General features: G+C 41.3%; 1 protein-coding gene across 1 annotated transcript in view; it reads left to right on the forward strand.

The window, feature by feature from the left end:
* Positions 1-2,983: 2,983 nt before the first annotated feature.
* The window catches only part of BPIFC (BPI fold containing family C), a 29,577-nt gene continuing 13,684 nt past the window's right edge, over positions 2,984-18,876 (forward strand). The window contains exons 1-5 of the mRNA XM_054800985.1: positions 2,984-3,028; positions 7,338-7,380; positions 17,400-17,526; positions 17,912-18,023; positions 18,150-18,278. Coding sequence (XP_054656960.1) covers positions 17,421-17,526; positions 17,912-18,023; positions 18,150-18,278 — 347 coding nt within the window. The 5' untranslated portion in view covers positions 2,984-3,028; positions 7,338-7,380; positions 17,400-17,420. The remainder of the gene's footprint in view (positions 3,029-7,337; positions 7,381-17,399; positions 17,527-17,911; positions 18,024-18,149; positions 18,279-18,876) is intronic.

An 18,876-nucleotide genomic window follows, 5' to 3' on the forward strand; every position in this document is an offset into this window, starting at 1 on the left:
CTGTAAGATCTCATACAATTAGCACATCTTGTTTTGAACTTGAGTTCAGTGAGGTAACAAGATGCTGCTGAAGACAGCATCACACTAAGCGTGCTTCTCCACACCAGTGACAATTTCCCTGTCATTCTTGCAGAGACATGAAGACAATAGATATTTGTATCTGAAAAGAATATATATATATAAGATTTTCACTTCTATAATAAATCCTACAGCTCTTTTGTTTGTTTGTTTGTTTTGGTTTTTTCCAAGACTATTTGTAGTTTTCGCCAATTCAAATTCATTTAATTCACCTAAGTCGTATAACTCAGGTCAGAGAGTTTGTTCTCACTCTTCATTTTGCATTGTGGATATTCCTCTTACCTGCTCTGCTATTCAGAAGCAGAGTAAGTAGACTTTTATTTTTCCTAAAATGGTCTATATTCACCATATGCCAAGTAGAAGTAAATATTACTGAAAATCATGGTCATCAAGAACATTTTCTTATGCAGCACATACCTAAACACTTCAGGCTCAAGGGCACTCCAAGCTGTGCTGTCATATTGAGGAGTTCATAATCTCTGTGTGAATTCACCATTTCTCTTTAAGCCCATCTGATTTTTATACAGTATGAACAGACCTTACAGTCCAATCAAAAATAACAGTCAGACTGAAGTTGCACGTGAGTGCCTTTCAGAAAAGGTCTTCAATCATACTGTCTGATAAAGTGCCCTCTATTGTTGCGAACAAACATCCCTTGTCTTCAACGCTGATATGCATAAAACACGCTAATGTCATCTTCCAAAGTATTTAGTAGTATTTACCAGTATTTCACTAACCATATAGGAGAGTTTAGTTCTCTTGTGCAAACACATACCAAAAAAGGGGAAACTCTGCGGTGGATACTCCTTTCACTGCATGGGAGAGATTTCTGAGGAGTGTATTCAGTTGTGAACAAAAGGAGAACAAGGCCTAAACCAGGAGGAATCAGTAACTTCTCCAGAGGGAATACTCTCACTTTTTCCCTTATAACAAGTTTTTTTTAATTTTCTTCTTCCTTCTCCAACCATTATTCTTCTTCAGATTCATCATTTCTATAATACTTCTGCCTTTAACTAAACAGTAATGGGTTTTGATGTGGTTTTGTAATAATGGCTGTTTTGTTTTTGTCCACCATTCTTCTAGTGTTAAGCCAGATTGATGCCTTTGCACAGATAGACTATTCCCTAGTTAGTTCTCCAGCAGTCTTCAAATCACATATTAACTTGGATTTGAAGGTAATTTTTCTTTAATATCACTGTGCTTTTTAAGACTTTTCTGATTTTCTTTTGTGTTGATGCATTTTCTTCCACTACAGTCTTACTCAGCCTTTCCAGTATTTAATTAGAAAAGCACTAACTCATTTGGACATTTTGGTGAAGAGCTATTTTGGAAACCAGATATGATTATTTAATAAATTAACTACATTTGTTAATTAACCGAAGCTATCATTTAGAATTAAATTATTTCAGAGTTGAAACCTTTCAGAGGTGCTTTATAAACAGCATAAAAGTGTTCTTTAGATACACGGCTCTTCCACTGCTGCTTGGTCTTCGCCTGTTACCAGTGATACATAACCTGTGATGGCTACTGATGTGATTGCAATCCAAAGCATTTGTTTCGAGATGACTCAACATCTTGTATATGTACAGGTCACACCCAAAACCAAGACTTCTCACAGACAGTCCTTCAGCAGCACACAGCAGTTCCTTTCTTATCTATTTTTCACCTTTGTTGGCAAGAGATATCTCGGCAACACCCAGCTTTTCCGGCAGCTTCAACAGTCCTCGTAATTCAGAGCATCTCCATGGCTGTCAGACCTGACTTCAGTTAAGAAAGTTGTGCTAGAGCTGTGGTTGAAACTCATCCTCTTGGTTATTTTGTTCAAGCAACTTTTACCACCCACAAAAAACACTCTGCAAGCAGGATAGACATAGCTTAAAGGTACTAGGCAATAATTTGTCAGCTACTATAGCTAACTAGAATTTACAGGCTAAGCTTTAGCATGCCGACACCCTGATGGGATACCGGATGAGTCTTTGTAAGTCAGTTATTAATCAGTTAAGGAAGTTACTGGTCTTCAGTGCTCCTTGGAACAGGCTGATTCTTGATGGTTATGAGTTGCCATCTTCCAACTCTCAACTTCTTTCTTAGGGTTTTATACCTTTCCATGTCAGTATTTTTCCTGTTGAATCTTTCAGCTACTAACCATTACAGTGTCAGTAATTACACTGCTTATTGTCTGTTCTGACTTCTCTTGTCTTACATGGCCTGAGCTCACATGCCTTCTCACATTTTAAGAATTATTTTCTTAGTATAACTGAACCAAGGTCCCACACCTGTGCAGCACCCAAACTAGATCTTGGAGGACTGGCAGCTGGACCAGGGCTAAGAGTTAGGTGGTATAAAAGGCTCCTTAGTGTCCCTGTCCCAAGCAGCCTCCAGTGCTTTTGGGGTGTGCCTGAAGATCTTCTTGAAATGTCACCCTTAGAGTTAAATTAATAAATGTGTCTTTCCCACAGGAGAAAGAAAACTGTGGTCCAGATGATTTTTTTTTGGTCTCTCATAGCTGCAGTTCAGAATACGCACATGAATGCTCAAATTCAAACTTTGAAAGGATAGAGGCCAGTTATTCTCTGTGATTCCTGTATTTTTCCAAAAGAGCCTGAATATTCTGATTTTCAGGGCATATCACAAACTTATTTGCTTACTTCAGGTTTTCTTTAGTGTCAAGCTTTTCTTCAGATTAGGAAGAATTCTTTCTCTTCAACCACTGCTAATGCATTGTAACAGATACAAATGTTTACAACTAGCAATGCTTGATAATGATTCTTTGCAGGGCACAGTCTATCCAGTAGGAAATCACACAGACCCTCCCTTTGTGCCAGCTCCGTTTGCCCTCCCAAACCAGGGTGGTTCCATGATATACCTGGGAGTCTCCAGTTATTTTGTTAAGTCTGCTTCACTGGCTTACTACAGAGCAGGGGCCTTTAACATCACCATCTCCAAAGAGGTGAGTATAATTTGCATGTAATAGAATTACAAATATCAGCAGTATGGATAGTCAGCAAAGGAGACTAACACATTATGTTTGCCATTTCACACGGATTTGGGTCACACTTCTAGCACTTGTAGGAGGGATTCATGACATTCATTCTGTATGACATCATTTAAAATAGTCAAAGTGTCTCTCAGACCCGAGTCTGGACTTCTTGGCAGCTCCAGGCAAGGAATGACAGATGAACATCACAGCCTTGGTGTGCAAGGAGTGGCAGAAAGAACCAAAAAAAAGCTTTTCTCTGCATGGATTCCACATAGGAAAGGAAAGGGCAAGACAGGTAAAAGTGTACTGAAGCCAGAGTCTGCTGCATAGAGGCCCACAACAAATGTATTGGCTGTGTTGAGAGCTAGAATAAACTCTCAGATTTAACAGAGCCACAAAATGAGGCAAGAAACAGGTACAAGGAAACTAAGCTTTCAGCTGTGGGTGAAGAACATGTGAGACTTCTCTCAGAAATGCTATTTCCACATTGGCATTAGTGGTCAGAGTTTCCAAGAAATTTGGCTAACTGAGACAGTGCTGAGAGGCTCTTCATAAAAATTGGTGTCACAAATGGCAGTGACAAACATCATCACAGTGGTCAGCAGCAAAAGGCCAACTGAGATTTTGAGTCCTGCCTCTGACAGAGTCAGTATATTTCACCTAAGGAAGTCCCAAAGGCAGGAAGTAAGCAGGATGCCACGTCTGTTCTTTCAAAGAATAATGGTTGTTCACTGGTATGTGCTCCTGAAATATGTCCATGAGAAATCTGTCTCTCTTCTGTACCACAGAGCACTGCGGATTCCCTAGGAATCATTCTGGGGCAAGGAAATACTAAATCAAAACATGGATTATCTTAAACTAAAGTAAACAGGATATGGGTTTTTTCCCAAGGAGAACCTCATTTTCAAGCTGATATAATGATCTCATTTATTTCATTTGTTTACAGCTTGCTACTGCTTTTAACCTAAATACTGCCTTATTCAAAGATTTTGTTTCCGAGGTGGGTACTTTTACTTGTACAGACCTTTTAAGAAAGAGCAGTAGCTAATGTTTCTTATGGATATTATTTGTGTATTAGCTCATTTGCAAAAGTTTGGAGGAGACAAGGTAACTGAGCTGGTTTATGATTAGTGCAAGATTCAAACATACATGTCTACCCCATCATAACTCTATGCTCTTCCTAACTGTATCACACTACTCTTTATTTATTTTCTACCCATCTAAGTGCTGCATTTGCTCTCAGTCTCTGAAACTATAAAGACTAAGTGGCAGACATCTGTGAGATCAGTCTCCTTTTATTCCTGTTCAAGATAATGGTATCTCTGCTATTGGTTGCCTGACTTCTCTATGCAAAGATACCTGATTTACGACTACTGAAGATTATATACAAATAGGAGGTAATAGTCATGAGTAGCTAAGTTTATAAATGTGATGCAAGAAATTAAGATACTATGACATGCTTTACAGATCCCTAATATGGCAACGTTTACTGTAAAATTATGAAATTTGGAACCCGTGGCATTGCAAACTAAAGTTTTGTCCTCTAGGAGTGTCTCTGTTTTTGGAATAGAGATTGGCTCTTTTGGAAGGCTGCCTCTTTTCCTAATTCTTTATATTGTCAGGGTCATTTTTTTTTTTTCTGGAATCCCTCACTCCCAACATTTCTTTAACATGCTGTGCTAATCCCCTTCTCTTGAAATACATTTTTCAGGAACAACCTTTAAATTATTTCTCTATATACGTTCAGTATCGGTGGGTCTAAAACTTTATAATTTGTTTTACTGTCTCTGAAACCCAGAGTATATGCAATGCTAATTTCATCATTTCAGTTGGTGTAATTAAAATGAATTATTTTTAATATAGATTAATTAACAAGAGAATTGGTATATAGCACCTGATTATGATGCAGCCACAGAAACAGTAGCTTAAGAAAAACTTAACTCTTCATTCAACATTTTTTTTCCTCTTTGAAATTCCACAGATTGCTCTGTGTCACGTAACAGCATGCCCAGTGCTGCTGAAGCTGATGGCTACATCACCACCTGTGGTCAGTTTAAATGCAGACAGATGCATCCTGCAGATAACTGGCTGTGTAGAAGTATTTGTTGTTCTGCCAAATTCAACCACCCAGAACATCTTTACAGGGAATCTAGTAAGTAACATGAGCTAGAAGATAACATTCAGTGCTAGGGCTGAAGAAACCACACAGTAATCATCTAGATCCTTTGAAAATCATAGAGATGAGCATAAAATAGCCTATACTGGTCTGCCACAAATATGCATACTGTTCTGTTGCATTTCACAGGGAGGAAAGATGCACCACGTACTGTAGAATTTAATAGGCAGGTGCAGAGAGCTACTTATGAAAGCCCTTTTTTCCATGTGGGAGGTTGAGTGATAATTCAAGAATAGATTGTAATATATAAAAATGTAATTGTCTGATGCCCAGTCTTCCTAACTTGTTTGTTATAAAATAGTTCAGTGTGTCCCAAGACATCTTTTCCTTAGGTTGAAAGTGAACCAATTATGTCAGTCACGCAAGGACTTAAATGATCCTAATGATAAGGAGGCAATCAGGGCAATGTTAGCACTTCACTCACACAATCTCAGTTGCTGGCAGAAAGCGGCAAATTCACAAATTATTTCACTATCTACATGTATTGACCAAATAAAAAGTTTAGACATTGTGTTTCCAATCACAAAAGTGATTGCATTTGTGCCTGTATCTAAGACAGTATTTATCTGTGTATACAGTCACAGAAGACTGTTTTGTTTTTTTCCCTGCAGACAGCCAGTACCAGAGCCAATTTGACAATAACCAAACAGAAGTTGATTATCTCATTACTTCTGAAGAGGTAACCAAGGAATATTCAGAAAGCAACAGTAACGATCCCAACATCAGGACACAACAGAACTTCATTGTGTCAGCCTGACAGTGGTTGTTTCACCATGACAAAAAGAAAATTAATTACCTTCTTTCTCACAGGGGCTTTAAGATACTTTTGACTGGTTGGTCGAAATCTTGCAGATGAAATATAATAATATTGTGGAACAACCATGTCTCTTGTGCAACGTGATACTACCCCTTTCTGTAGGTTAAATACCTTTCCAGATGACAATGTTCAATATATTGGTTATCTTAAAAGCATCTGTTTCAGTCTGTGCTGATGTTGGATAATGAAGTTCAGTAGTTTATTCGAAACACTCTAAATGTTGCTGCCATGCCATGTCTGAGCATCATAAACAGAACTGCCAGAGTGCACACACTGCACTGGACCACTGTAACCAGCCATCTGTACACCTTCACATGACGGGAAGGGAAAAGTGAGGCCGCGTAGCACATATTGCCACAGCAGACCACCATGCCATCAAACAAATGAGACTAGTTTGAAGCAAAGCTCAGCTTTTTACATTTTGCTTAGATCTTGCTGGTTTTGCGGTTACTTACAGTTACGGATATTCTCAGCTGTCTTACAACAAATTTCATTCACACTTCAAGCTGGGCTGTGTTCACAGCCCCTTTCTCCCTAAATGCACCAGGTGGGTAGAAGCAAGTAGCCCACATCAGTGTTTCTTCTTGTTAGCTCTGTACTCCGAGTTGGGGCAGAATACCACAATATATGATATTTTTTAACTTCTTACATTTTCATTAATGTAATAATTATTAATTTCATAAATTAAAATGAGCAGCCTTTTCTTAGTTTTGGTCACTAGACCTTGTTAATAGGAAAAGAGGACTTAGAGTGATCAGAGGCTGTCAGTATAAGTTTAAGAAGTAATGGTGCTACTCACTTAGAGCTTTTGACACAGGAATGTGTTCTTCTGTTCTTCAAAATGTTGGTTTTCCCCAGATTATATTTACAGTGATCTGAGGATGCATTACAGGCATCAGTGGAAAAAGTTAGGAAATTGTAATGGTTAGGAATGGATATGAGTTTTATTTCAATCATAATGAACATTTAAGGAATGTGTAGTTCAGCCATTGCAGGAAATGGCAATTCCAGAAAAATTTTATTTCCCAAGTCTTACAGTCACAGCCCAGGACTACACATGACTGCAGGAGATTAGTATCAGAAAGATTCCAGGGATTCTAGAACTCATTTGTAGTTGTGCCAGTTTTGATTGAAAGCTGTTGGGAATCAAAGAGTCTTTGGCGAAACTAAATGTGTGAATTGGCAGGAAATCAGTCTGAAATTCCACAAATGAATCTTAAGCAGTGTGCATAACTTGCGCCTTCATCCTTTCTAGTGAATCCTCTTCTTTTACCTCTTTTCCTCAGGCTCCAGTTCTCCCTGCTGCACTCCACTCTTGGCATCTCTGAGGTAAGTTGATGGTTTCAGTGCCTAGGAAAGGTAGCTGAGCCCTTCGGAGATAAAAGAAATTCATCTGAAGTTGTTGCTGGACAATTCTTGCTCTGTCTTAGGGATATCATCTGCCACTGCTCTTTCTTCTTGGAAATAGTATATTCTCTGCTTGTCTTTTTCTCTCCGGTAAGAGGAAATATGTCTTGGAGTGGGTTTTTTGTTTGTTTCTTTGTTTCTTTGTTTTCTCATCAGAGGCTCCAAATGTTATGGAGTTATTACCGTGCAACATTAATTGAAAAAAAGATAAATGTCTGCCTGGGTCTGCATGACCTAGCAAGCTGTCATAGTTGATTCTGCTCACTTCTATATCCAGCAGCACAAAGGCAGGCATGGGGCTAGCACCTCTTCTAGCTGTTTCTGACAGCCAGCCTGAATTCACAGCTGGATTGAGTGGGCATAGCAGTTGGAGTGAATCCAAAGTCAGGCTTAAGTTCACTTTCAGGAATTATCTTGAATCACTTCAACCAAATATCATAAAAAGGGGAGTCAAAAATAGGGAATAAAGGAAACACCACACCACTGCTTAGATCATTCACTGTAGACTGAGAAATGGTCAGTGTGACTCTGCAGCAGCTCAGCCCAACCTACATCTTGAAGTGAAGGGAGGAGGACACTAATCACCGTGGCATAAGACAGAGCACCAGGACAGGGCAGTTCTTGGCACCCAGACAGCAGTTCACTTCTGAGAACCGAGTCCTGGCAGCGGAAATGGGGTTGAACAGATTTCATTCCTAAAGTTAAGGTTCAACCCAGATACTTAACATACAGGGGAAAAAAAAAAAAGACTTCAGTTTAACTTATTGCAAGAAAAATGGACACCTCCTTGCCATGTATATTTTATATTGTTCAGCTGCAACTTAAAACAAAAAAGATCTTTTTTACCTGAGATTTTCTCTGCCAAGCTCTGTTCTGATCTTTTTGCATGTGACTCCAGTTCCAACCCTCCACCTTCCCCAACAAGCTGCAATCCCATAGGCATCAGGCAATAATCACCAAATGTGTTTTCCCCCCCACAGCAGATGTCACTGGTGGAGAATTTTCTGTCTTATGCTTTGCGAACTGCAGTGGTCCCAATAATCAATGGTAAGGATTGTGGCCAGTTGCCGAGCGCAGTTGGTGGGAAAGCAAGACTGAAACCATAAGAGGGAGTGCTCAGCTTTAAAGACTGTGTTATGGAAGGTTTTCTGTCTGTTTGGCCACACCTAGACAGGTCTACTCTGTGCTGGACTTCAGTCCTGGTCCCTCAGTCACCCAGATCAGGGGCTGGGACAGAGCAAGTCTGGGCTCCCTTCCAAACACTGGGCTTGGGTTTCCTTTTCACTGGATGCAGCAGAGCTGAGACATGCTTGAGTCTTGTCCTGACACAGAGTCAAGCCGTGACCACAGCGTGGCCCAGACTGGGGAAGCGCAGAAGCACACTTGCATCCTGGAGTTTTGGGGTAGCATCTCTAACTTTATCACCTCCCTCTGCCTTAGCGCTTCACCTGCTGCCGCAGGCAGGTCAAAGTAGAAAATCAGCTCAGTGGGATGCAGAGAGTGAGGGATGATGAAGAAAGAGGTGAATGTGGAAAGAAGCAGGTGGAAGAGTACAGAAGGTACCTGTGGGGTAAACAGAGGTGAGGAGACTGCTGAGGAAGGGAGCTATTGATGAGGAGAAAGGAAAGAGAATGAAGGCAGAGGGGATGCAAAAGTCAGATGTTTGGAAAAGCAAATAGGAATTGAGCTGGGGCTTGATGCAGGGAAGTAGGGATACATGAGAATAAGAAGGACCAACAGGATTAGAGGATCGGGTAGAAAAGAAAATGAAAGGAAGGTGGAGAATAAGAGTGGGAAACAGCAGAAACCAGATCTTGTGGGGCAGATACCTGGAGAGCAGCAAAGGCAGTCAGATCCCAGTGTCAGACAGTGGAGAGGTTTGTGTGCAACTTTTTCACAGTATGTTTTGCTTTTTAGCAAATATGAGTAATAGCTCCCATGAGAGGCACAAGGACAGCTGATTAAAGGGAAATTGCAAACCAAATTGAGTTCCTACTGAAAGATGCTTCTGAAGTGCATTTTATTATTACATACAAATGTATTTATATTTGTCCTTTCCTAAGAAAAACTAGGAAAAGGATTTCCTCTTCTTAACTTGGCCCACACTACCTTGACTGGACCTGTAATAAAAATTAATCAGGTGAGAAGCCAAATTTCTTGTTGAAAAATATTGCTGCTTTTTCAGGCCTGTGCATTTGTGTGTGTTCCTGTCTTGGGTAGTTCTAAATGTTGCTAATAGTAAAGCTTTAACTATACACTAGATATAAAATCCAAACTCTGGATCAAAAAATGAGCCCTAAACCCCCCACCCCGGTGATTCAAGCACTTGTAGGTTATAAAGGGTCTACTAGCTCTTTGGGGAATGCCAGGACAGGGCCACTGCAGGGACAGCTCGACAGCTCTGCTATCCCCAGCAGGGCTTAGGAGCAACGAGCGCGTGAGTCCTCACTACTCTGTTCTCTAGAGGAGGAAAGCTCAGAGGCAACCTAAGTGTCTCTGTGGTGTTACCCGGCCTTCTGGAGGGTTGTGTTAACTTACATCAGAGCCCATTCCTATCCTAAAGTCAATGAATGGTCAGGAGGCAAGAAGCTGCCCTTGTCTCCTGGCCTGCTGTGGGGCTTGCTGTGGGATCTAGCCCCAGAGTACTGACCCTGAATATGTCCGCTGAAATTTAAGGTAATTTTACATGTTCTTTTTTCCTCAGGGCCATCTGGTGCTTTCCACTGATGTTCACTACAAACATGAGGAAGGGGGAGATGAGGACCTTCACAGTCACTCCTAATATCCCTTCACTTTTAAACAATAATAAGAGAAAAATGATGTCTTCCTTCTGTTGGCTTGTAGGGAGTAGATGCTGTAGCATTAGTAGCATGGCTTTTGGTCACTATTTTTAATGTTTTAGTAAAACTTCTTAATCACTTTTCACAAATCTGTTTGTTTCTAGTAAGTGGGTGTAGCTGATTGTAATTGCTGGTAGAGAAAACTTGTTGCAGCCTGATGAGGAGTAATTGGTTCTTTTCACTAGACTTACAGACACCACATTTTATTAATATTGGGAACCAGTTCTTGCATTATTCAATTTATCTCCAGTAGTGTTAGCAAAACTTTATGTATGGAGTGAGACCTTATTCTTTGTAAGAATTTCACAGTTTGTCCCTTTGTAATTGGATACCAAGAGTGGGAACAAATTTATAAAATCCAGTGAATTATCATAGAATTATAGAATCATATCATCTAGTCCAGACTCTGTCTCAAAACAGGACTGATGAGGTCAGGTTGCTGAGGGCTGTGTCCAGTCGAGTCCTGAACCTCTCCAAGGATGGAGATTCCACAACCTCTCCAGGCAACCTGTTGCACTATTTAACTACCTTCAGAGTAGAAAAAAAATTCCTAATATCTAATCAGTATTTTGCATGTTCCAACTTGTTCTGTTGCCTTTTGTCCCATCACCACACAATTCCAAGAAGAGTCTGGCTCCATTTTCTCTGTATTCTCTGATCAAAAAGTTGTAGATAACAAAAAGATCTTTCAAGCCCTCTGTTCTCCAAGCTGAACAGGCCTCATTTCTCAGACTCTGCTTGTAGGTCATCTTCTCCAGCCCCCTTGGTAGCACCTGCTGGACTTGATCCAGGATGTCAATATCCTTCTTGTACCGGGGAGCCCAAACTGGACACAGTACTCGAAATGCAAGTGTCAAATTGAGAGGAAGGATCACTTACCTGGACCTGCAGACTTATGTTCAATTTGTTGTCCATTAGGACTCCCAGATCCTTTTCTGCAGAGCTGCTTTCTAAACAGCCACCAGTCTGTACTGCTGCAGGGAATTATTCCCTCCCAGATGCAAGACCTCACACTTGCTCTTGTTAACTTTATGTGATTCCTGTCAGCTCATTTCTCCAGGTTTCTCTGAATAGAAGCCCTGCCCTCCAGCACGTTGACTGCTGCTCCCCCCAGTGTCATTCACAAACTTGCCAAGAGTGCACCCTGTCCCATCATCCAGGTGGCATTAAGCAGTATCGGTCACAGTACTGATTCCTGTGGGACCTCCACTAGTTACTGGTCAACAGCTGGACTTTGCAGATCACAGTTCTTTGATTCTGGAAGTCCAGCCAATTTTCCACGTACCTTCTCCAGTCCATACATCACCAACTTGGTATGAGACTAAGGGAGACTGTCAAAGGCCTTGCTGAAATTAAGGTATAGATCATCCAGTGCCCTTCCCTTGTCCACAGTACCAGTCAGCTCATCACAGAAAGCAATGAGGTTGGTCAGGAATGGTCTGCCCTTGGAAAACCCATACTGGCTTATCCTTCATGTGCTTTAAAAATGTCTTCTAAGATATCTCGCTCCATAACCTTCCCAGGGACTGAGGCAAGACTGACTTCTCTGGATCATCCTCCTTGACCTTCTTGAAGACAGGTGTGATGTCTGCCTTTTTCCAGTCATGATGAACCTCTCTCAAGTGCCATGGCTTTTTGAAGGTGATAGACAGCAGCTTCACAATGAGATCAGCCAGGCAGAACCTTCAGCACCTCCAGATGCATCCTGTCTGGTCCCATGGATTTGTGTATGTCCATCCTGAACTCTGTCGTCTTCTGCTGTGGCTGCTACCTCACTCCCACAGACTGCTAGGAGCTCAGTGACCTGGGAGGCCAGAGGACAAGTCTTGCTAGTAAAATCTGCCTTTTCTGGTGTCTCTTGTCACTAGTCCCCCGGACTACTGAGCAATAAACCCACATTCTCCTTAGCTTTTGCTATCAATGTATTTACAGAAACTTTTCCTGTTGCCTTTCACCTCCCAAACTAATTTCAGCTCCAACTGAACTTTGGCTTTCCTGACTTTGTTCCTACATGTGCAAGCAATATCTTTGTGTTCCTTCCAAGTAGCTGGTCTCAGTTTCCATCTTCTGTATGCTTCCTTTTTGTGTTTGAGTTCACTCAGGAGCTCCATGTTCATCCATGCTGGCCTTCTGCCACAGTTGCTCAACTGTCTGAACATTGTAATAGACCGTTCTTATGCTCTGAGGCAGCTGCCCTTGAAGATTAGCCAGCTCTTCTGGGCCTCTGCTCTCCAGGGCAATTTCCCACAGATTCTGCCAAGCAGGTCCCTGAAATCTGCTCATCTGAAGTCTATGGCTGTAATTCTGTTCTTTGTCTTGCTCGCTCCTCCCAGGATCTGATACTCCACAGTCTCATGCTCACTGCAGCCAGGGCTGCCCTTGGCCTTTATATCATCCAGCAGTTCTTCCTTGTTTGTCAGTAGCTGCAGCTCTTCGAGGGTATCAGTCTCCAAATAATTCTGTATCATATTGGTAAAATGGAGCTGAAAGCTTTCTTTTGTCTTATGTCAGTGTCACCAGAGACATTCAACCAGGAGATATGAAAAGTGTATGGAAAGGAAAACTAGTCTACATAGGTCACACTACAGAAAGTTCAGTTCCAACTTGGGACAGAAATGTGGCTTGCGTTTGATTTTTAGCTGAATCAGTTTATCTAGCTGGCTGCTACAGTTTTTTACTAAAAAAAAAAAGCATCCTGAAACCAAACAGCAGTAAATCACGGCAGGGCTTCCAATTCATTATATTCTGGGATAGGTGAAGAGTGACTAGAAAAAGAATGGTAGAAGAACTCAAAAGAAATGGAGATTTTTAAATAGTTTGGTGTCCTGCATTGATAACACTTCAGACACTTTCTTCTGCCTGTTTGGGGGAGAATTTATGAGATGGGGGAAAAGAGAACTAAAGCCCTGATGCTCCTGTCTTCTCCATTCTGATGGGACATGTGCTCCAGGACTGACTGACCAGTGCTACGGGCCTTTTCAAAACCAGAGCCAGGGCTTAGCACAACACTGCCTCTTAAGCTCTCATCCTCTGGCTCTTGTTCACAAACAAAGCAATTGTTTCTCCTAGGACTAAAGAGGATGCTGTATACATGAACAGTTCCTCTGTATCATTCTATACTTACCTACTGGTCAGTATACCATTTTTGATCTGGCATTGTTTCCCGATTGACAGAACAGTGGAAATGATGGGTGTCCGTCAGTGTGCCGCAGGCTAAAGCGCATGGAGAAAGGGGAGGACTGGGGAGGCCCAGAATTGGGGAGGTGGGGAAAGGGGACCCCTAGAGCACTGAGCCAGAGGCAACAACTGGAATCAGCAATGCCAAAGTGATCTGCGGAGATGCAGCAACAAGTCTCCATTGATTCCCAGACTGATAAACTCATTGGTTTTCTCGTATATTGGGTAAAAAGGATCGCAATCTATATCCCCTTTAGCATATAGATTGAAGCAAATGCTTGGTGGCTCAACAGAGAAAACTGAAATAAATCATTCCTTTCAGAGGCTCTTTGTAACACCTTGAAAGGTGGAAAGTTTGGGTGTAGAAACTATTTATAGCATATTTGAATGTGCTATCTGAATGTGTCTGCAAGCAGATATTTGGCTTGTACTGCTGTATTTGTAGAAAGAAATGATGAAACTGTTCTGGAAGCCTTAGTCTGTCTTTGTTAACTTCTGATGAAAGTTTTATCTAAACTGGGTGGTACTCCATTAGAAGAACCATAAAATGGTAAAAGGATATGATGAGGATAAGCTGAGATATTTTTCAGACAATTCAGTTGTTTGTAAATCTTGGGAGATCTGTATGGACGGAAACAGTGGAGCTTTTTGCTTTGAAGGAACTGCAGAACTTGTGCAAAAAATTTAAAGGAGAGGTTTATGTAACTGATGGTGATTTGTATTCATCCTCAGTTGCCAGAGATATAAATAATGAAATTATTACGCATATGACTCCCTGTGGTGAATGTTAAATCTGTGTAAAGTAGGAGCATTTGTTGACTGACTGACAAATGTCTCTACCCTTTTTTATTCATGACTTGCACAATGAAGTGACTCAGACTGTCCAGCAAAGTGCTCCATGCCTGAGGGAATTTGCTTGGTTTACAGGCAAGCTAATTGATTAAATCACCTCTTTGACAAGCCAAGTAGTACTGGTTAGCTAAAGTACTGGTTAACTGGATAAGCAAGCAGAAGAAATAGAAAATATTGACTGCAAGGACTTGATACTATATATTTTCGCCATATACACACTATGGTATATCTATATTATAATATAAATACTATATAATTTATGGTTTTCTGTATCCTGAGCAATTTTAGAACAGATGGTCCTAGATAGTTGTTTTCCATCTGTTCTTCCTAGCAGTGGCACATTCATTTCTGTCTTTCACAATGCAGACCTGGCTATGAGTATCAGTCCTGTGGAACTAGTGGTATAGTCTCCACTGCGTTTTCCTCTGAGGTCCATCTGAAAAGTCAGTGCTGAAACGGCACGCCACAAAGGCAGCATGCCACCCTGAGCTCAGCATCCCCGTGCCTGAGCACCCCCACCCAACAGCGTACGCTGCCCTCTGCTTAGTCTCTAAATGAAATTAGAGTGATAGATTTAACCTGTGACACCCAAAATAGTTTGGGATGTGATTACCGGAGAGGCCACTCCCTGCGTGATACCGCTGAAGGTGGCAGCAATTGGCTCACTTCCAGCTCACGGCTCTTTCCTTTAAAAGAGGGTTTCCCCTGCAGCATCCTCAGCCCTGTGGTCTGGTACAGCAAGGGTCTTCTCTTTGGCCTTCGAAGGAGAGGTATGGTAACAAATACGTTGTGATTATTCTTTGTCGTGGAGTGTCTTTGTTGGGAAGAGATAGATGTAGCTAAATCTGGCTAAATTTTGAGGTTTTAAGTTATGCGAACTATGCCTATGTCAAAGACACATTTCCTTCCAGTACTTCGTTTTTGTTCTATGCATGAAGTGTGTTTCTTTCACCTCTCGATTTCTATCAGTTTAAAAAGAAAATATTAGCCTTTTTAAAAGGCAAGGGTGTTCTGTGGGATTACTTGAAACTGTTAGACAAAAATTAAGTCAATGTCATCTCATAATTTTGCAGTTTGCTTAAACTGTGGTCATGACTGAAAATATTTTAGAGGTTTGAGGTGTATTATTACCTCTGATAATGAAAGAGCTAGTGAAAGATGCAGCAACATCAAAACAATTTTTCAGCTATTAGGAGGGGGGCAATTGTCTGTTTCTAGATGCTTTCATCCCAGCTCTGCAACAGCCTTGTGGTAACTGAAGAATTTTTTTACGTAAACATAATGGTAGAAAAGACACTCTCATGTATTTTCAGCTGTCCGTAATGCAGTGTAGTAGCTGGCAATAAGGAAAACCCTAACAATGTGACCTGTTTGCCATTCACACTGTCAACCTCAGATGACAGATAACTCCACAGAGGATTGTTCCCAGCTCTGGGGGAAAAAAAGAAAAAAAAAATTCTCTGATTTTGTCCAGCTTGTTTTTAAAATTCTCCATCAAGGTGGCTTCTCCCGTTCTCCCTGGGAGACCTTGCTGGCAGCAACCGCTTCCGACTTTCACACTACATGCAGCCCGTGGTTCACACAGCATAGCTCCATCTCAATTCAAATCCAGTCACAGAAGCCCCTGGGATGGGAATTTGCTTCACTCATTCACTACCTCTGCGGTAAATCCTGTAGAGCCACCGAGGACTGTCGTGTGACGTGCATGAGAAGGCAGGGAGAGCCGAGTGATCATCCACTGCAGAGCTGGTCAGCAGAGCCACCCATGCCTTTTCTTTATTGTGGGCTTCTGCTTGTTTTCTGGGTATACATACACAACCATACAGTGATTGGTCACCACTGGCACATAATATATATATAACCGGTATAGGTTCAACTTACCTACCTTGACCCATCTCAGACATAGACATTGAATTCTGTAGTTACAGGAGGAAGATGAGCGTTCCCCACAGGGCAATTTGGTTTAAGATAGGTGGGATGTATCCCTCTCCACTATAAAGATGACTGTCTTAGATGAGAGACCTAACTTTTAAATGGCTCTAATTAAATAAAAACAGTCCCACCCAAGTATTATCAGGGAAGGGCAACCTTCTGTGAATGAGAAATGATTTTTTTTTTTTTTGTCCTGGACATTACGTCACTGTCTCAGGCTAAGAATATCCCCTTAAAATTTTCTGAGAGGAGATGATAAAAGAGTAGAGTCCATTGATGATGAGGCCAAACAAGTTAAGGGAAACAAGAGACTAGCAATAATATGTAAATTATTATTAAAGGCACTTATGTTGTCTTTGTTAGTTTGTTTGTGTAATATACTTTGAACACTGAAATCCCTATGTGTGGGGATCATGGGCAAAAAGGGGTTTAATGGGAATGAAAAAAGCAAAAATAAACATCCATTTGACTATGAAGTTTGTAAGGAGAGTTTCTGGATAAAACGTAATGTATTTATTAACATGCAGACTAGGGATATGAAAACATCGTCTGCTGGCACAAAATTATTTTCTTTTGTTGACTGCTGGGAGGGAACATAAAGGGCTTCTCAAAGTTGTAGCTAAGGTCTTAATAAGTGGTTCCTAAAGTGGGGGTACCTATGTCTATAACTAAATGAGCTGATCAGGTTTTCCAAAGTGCTAAGACCCAGTGATGTCTGTTGAATCACCAGGAGGCATAGAGAGCTCCATACATTTTGGGAAAAATAAGCTACTTATTTCACTAACTAGAGGGAAAAAAAAATTCCAGCCTAAACATTCAGTGCCACTTCCCTTTCAACGGGGTTTGTCCAGGAGGATGAATCCCAAGAGCTTTCTCCTCTCCCTGTGACAGTGAATAGGCTGACTTTTCTCCCGTACCCCAAGGAGCTGTGTTTCTCTAACAGTCTGTGCAGAACAGGTCCTCTCTTCCACGGTTGCTGGGCATTCCACTTTATCCATTCTGGAGGGAAAACTGGTGTCAGAACAGCTCACTCCAGGGAGGGAAAAGGAAGGACAGCCACCACGTGACATAGCATGAACTTCTACTATCATTATAAATATTATTAACATCATTATAATCATTATAAATATTTATTAACAGGTCCTGTAAAAACCAACAAAGATGGTGAAGATTTGCTGTTCTCTGCTCCTCTTAAGTTTACTCAGTGCGCAACTCAATGCCAACCCTGGTCTCAAAGTGAGGATCACCCAGAAGGGGTTGGAATATGGTACGTGTGATGTGTTCACGATCTGCTGGTGTTACTGCATTAAATCCAGGTATGACAGATATAGGGAAGTGAAGGCAGTGGGAAGAAATTACCTGATCACAGGCAATAAAGAAAAGTTTAAGAGCACAATATAGCAGATAGAGTAAGCTGCTTGACAGCATTGTACATCATTGTATATCATATAATTTGATTACAGATATTGAATCAGTAAGTTCAACTGTTGCCGTGACTAGGAGTGAAATCTGAAATAGCACTGCTGGGTGTCAAATGAGATACCTTCTTCTTTCTGACTCTGTGTCCATCCTATCTCCTAAGCCAGAAGCACATAATTATAAACTCCCAGGCAGTATCAAAGGCAACTGAACTGATCACTGTTTTCCTGTAGCCAAAGAAGTTGGGCTGGAAATCCTGAAGCAAAATATGGGGAAGGAGCATTTCCCCGATTTGAGTGGCTATGAGAAATTTGGGCTTGGTAATGTCAAATACAACATCTCAAGGTAAGTATTTTTTCTGGGGGAAATTTGTGTTTGACTGAAATTTGAATCTTGTTTTGTTTTCACCCAGACTTGTGAAATACAACCTTTTCCTTTTCTTTTCTCCCCCTTATCTCCCTCATGCTCTAGAATACACGTCACCGCTGTTGAATTCCCCAATGCTTCCATCTCCCTCATACCTGGGACTGGGATCAAACTGGTGATTGAAAATGCTTCTCTAACCGTTGATATGAACTGGAACATAAGGACCTGGATGTTGTACGTACAGCCTCATGTGTCCCGGGACTTTTCTTGGTGGAGAATATAAAGATAAAAATGCAAAGCTTAGTTTTTCTTGTGACGTGTTCATGGCAAAGGTGCTCTCTAACAGCTAGTAGCAGTAACCCAGGAGTTACTGGTCTTTCTCAGCAGGTCTTCTGATGGGAGGCAGCCCCCAGCCCCTCAGCCAGGAGCACTGATAAAGAGCCCATAGCTGAGAAGCAGCTCTGTGAATAGTAAAGGAAGGATTGATGCTCTAGCTGAATGCTGTCGTCGTCCAGCCTGGCAGCTAATGACACATTTAGAAAAATTGTAGTACGGTGAATCACAGTCCAGTGTAACAAACCCTCCCAGTGCAGCTACAATGTTAGAAACCCTGTGCTATGCTTTCAAGAGATAAAGTTCAAAAGCTGATGGACAAGCAAATGGCAATATCCTTAGAGCAGCCTCCACACCTTTGTAGTCCCAGGCTGTTTCAGAGGAAAGGAATCCCTCCTCCTCTTCCCCACAACTCACATTACCTACGTTGCTAAACTGACTGAATTACAGCAGTCTCTGATCTGCACTTCTGGGCTGCTGCTGACAGACAGCAGGGCTG

The sequence above is a fragment of the Grus americana genome, chromosome 1 (genome assembly GCF_028858705.1).
Source record: "Grus americana isolate bGruAme1 chromosome 1, bGruAme1.mat, whole genome shotgun sequence".
NCBI lineage: Eukaryota > Metazoa > Chordata > Aves > Gruiformes > Gruidae > Grus > Grus americana.